Raw genomic sequence first — 2,926 nt, forward strand, 5'->3', positions numbered from 1 at the left:
ATTTAAAGAGACATTCTGTGCAGTAATTTTCCAGAATCATTACAAATGACCCATTTCCACCTGCATACAGTAAATAAGACAGCGAATTCATGGAATTTATTGATTATACTATTAATAATTAAAACAAGTATGATTGTGATTGGACCTCATTAATTCATAACAATAGATAAGTAGGAGTAGTTAGAAGCATATTTGTATTTGTAGGCATTTATAAATACTGGGGACCAGGGAGGGACAGTAACTACACCGACCAGGTATTAGAATGAAACACAGCTACTTAAGCCTGTTGTACATAAAACTATAGAAAACTCATCAGGACAAGATGATGCCAATCTGTTTGAATGAAAATTGTGTGCATCTGCTATTAATCAAATACACTCTGCTTTTTAAAAAATATCTATATTAAAAATCTTGTGCATGCACGCATTTCCTGACCACAAATTTCACTTCCAGTTGTTGCAATTTTTGATCACACTTTTTATGTCACTATTTAACATTGAAAATACCTATGTAATCAGTTATAATGAGAATTCTCTATGTAAACAGGCGCTGGTAATGCTGTAGTTGCAGGCGGCGGCTACTAGGAGGCAATGTATGATATTCTACTGTACTCTGACACACTCCACAGGGGATCCACTGATATATAAAATGAAGGCCACTCATGAGGAGGGGCAATTGCTCAATTTAGCTCAGAAATATCGATTTCTTTTTTCAGGACTGCCACCTTTTCCCGAATCCAAAACTGGATAAAAAGCAGAAAAGATGCAGAACAGAAGGCAGGATCACGGTTTGAGTGCTGACATTTGCTTTGATGTTGATGTTCCTTCATCGTCGCTGGGTCAAAATCTTGGAACTCCCTACCTAACAGCACTGTGGGAGAACCTTCACCACACGGACTGCAGCGGTTCAAGAAGGCGGCTCACCACCACCTTCTCAAGGGCAATTAGGGATGGGCAATAAATGCCGGCCTCGCCAGCGACGCCCACATCCCATGAACGAATAATAAAAAAAGTCTCGGAAATAGCTAGTGACCCCGTATCGCCAGACTAAAAGCCAGATTTTTGGTATCCAGTTTACACGTTTAGAAATTTCCAGGTGCCTCATTCGCAAACGTGGACAATCCAGTACGTTGGAACGAACGACCTTGTGCTCTAAAACCAGTTGCGGCTCCATAGCTAAATACATTTACAATGCGCATCACTTTGTGATCGAGAATCTCGTTCCCAACATTTCCCCAACGGTGACGGTTTAACAAGAGTGTGATGATATGAAGACAACTATGGTGAATTTATATAAATAGACCAGTGGTATCCCACCCCCAAATGGGGGCAATGTCTTTGGCAGGTGTTGAACAACTCGTAGAGACTTTGTGGGGCAATTCTGGGATTTGGAGGGGGGAGAGGACAATAAACAAGGAGGAAAAGAATTGGGGGAATGCCCCCTCCCCCCTCCCTCAATGCCCCCTCCCTCCCTCAATGTCCCCTCCCTCCCTCAATGCCCCCTCCCCCTCCCCCAATGCCCCTCCCCCCTCCCTACCCCAATGCCCCTCCCCCCTCCCTACCCCAATGCCCCTCCCCCCTCCCCCAATGCCCTTGTTTGCCTCCTGGTGAAGTGTTGAGCAGTGAATCTCCTCCCTCCCGCGGGGTGAGAGGTCAGCGAGTCGCTCTTTGACCCGGAGCTGGAAGCGGCGGCCGCTGTTGTCAGGGTGAAGCTTCACCGAGTCGGCGGCGGGGGGAATGAGCGGCCGAGCCCGAGAGCGGGGCCCGGACACCCGACACCCACACCCGGACAGCATGGAGCCCAGGGACGAGCCCTACCTGCCGCTGGACACGGCCGAGGAGCCCGGCCCTTCGGTAACGGGGTGCGGGGGGGGGGGGGGAACAAGGGCTGAGGGCCGGGAAGATAAAGGACCCGGGGGGAGGGGAGAGAGTCAGAGAGAGACCGGGGGGGATAAGGGCTGGGGACCGGGGGGGATAAGGGCTGGGGACCGGGGGGGATAAGGGCTGGGGACCGGGGGGGATAAGGGCTGGGGACCGGGGGGGATAAGGGCTGGGGACCGGGGGGGATAAGGGCTGGGGACCGGGGGGACAGGGACAGGGAGGGGGTAGAGAGAGGGAAGGAGGGGGAGAGACGGAGGGAGAGAGGGGGAGGGAGACTGAGGGAGAGAAACGGAGACAGAGAGAGACGGGGAGGGGGGGGGGGAGAGAGACGGGGAGGGGGGGGGGGAGAGAGAGAGAGACGGGGAGGGGGGGGGGGAGAGAGAGAGAGAGACGGGGAGGGGGGGGGGGAGAGAGAGAGAGAGACGGGGAGGGGGGGGGGGAGAGAGAGAGAGAGACGGGGAGGGGGGGGGGAGAGAGAGAGAGAGACGGGGAGGGGGGGGGGGAGAGAGAGAGAGAGACGGGAGGGGGGGGGGAGAGAGAGAGACGGGGAGGGGGGGGGGGAGAGAGAGAGAGAGACGGGGAGGGGGGGGGGGAGAGAGAGAGAGACGGGGAGGGGGGGGGGAGAGAGAGAGAGACGGGGAGGGGGGGGGGAGAGAGAGAGAGACGGGGAGGGGGGGGGGGGAGAGAGAGAGAGAGAGAGACGGGGAGGGGGGGGGAGAGAGAGAGAGAGAGAGAGAGAGACGGGGAGGGGGGGGGGGAGAGAGAGAGAGAGACGGGGAGGGGGGGGGGAGAGAGAGAGAGAGACGGGGAGGGGGGGGGGAGAGAGAGAGAGAGAGACGGGGAGGGGGGGGGGGAGAGAGAGAGAGAGAGACGGGGAGGGGGGGGGGGGAGAGAGAGAGAGAGACGGGGAGGGGGGGGGGGGAGAGAGAGAGAGAGAGACGGGGAGGGGGGGGGGGGGAGAGAGAGAGAGAGAGACGGGGAGGGGGGGAGAGAGAGAGAGAGAGACGGGGAGGGGGGGGGGAGAGAGAGAGAGACGGGGTGGGGGG

The 2,926-nt window shown here is 56.1% G+C and overlaps 1 protein-coding gene across 2 annotated transcripts in view; it reads left to right on the forward strand.

Moving 5' to 3' along the window:
* Window positions 1–1,629: 1,629 nt before the first annotated feature.
* The window catches only part of fam219b (family with sequence similarity 219 member B), a 34,734-nt gene continuing 33,437 nt past the window's right edge, over window positions 1,630–2,926 (forward strand). Inside the window, exon 1 of one of the 2 annotated variants that reach the window (XM_067973573.1) lies at window positions 1,630–1,853. In XM_067973573.1, coding sequence (XP_067829674.1) covers window positions 1,737–1,853 — 117 coding nt within the window. In that variant the 5' untranslated portion in view covers window positions 1,630–1,736. The remainder of the gene's footprint in view (window positions 1,854–2,926) is intronic. The other variant, XM_067973574.1, reaches the window with a different exon arrangement.

The sequence above is a fragment of the Heptranchias perlo genome, chromosome 38 (genome assembly GCF_035084215.1).
Source record: "Heptranchias perlo isolate sHepPer1 chromosome 38, sHepPer1.hap1, whole genome shotgun sequence".
In the NCBI taxonomy this organism is placed as follows: Eukaryota; Metazoa; Chordata; class Chondrichthyes; order Hexanchiformes; family Hexanchidae; genus Heptranchias; species Heptranchias perlo.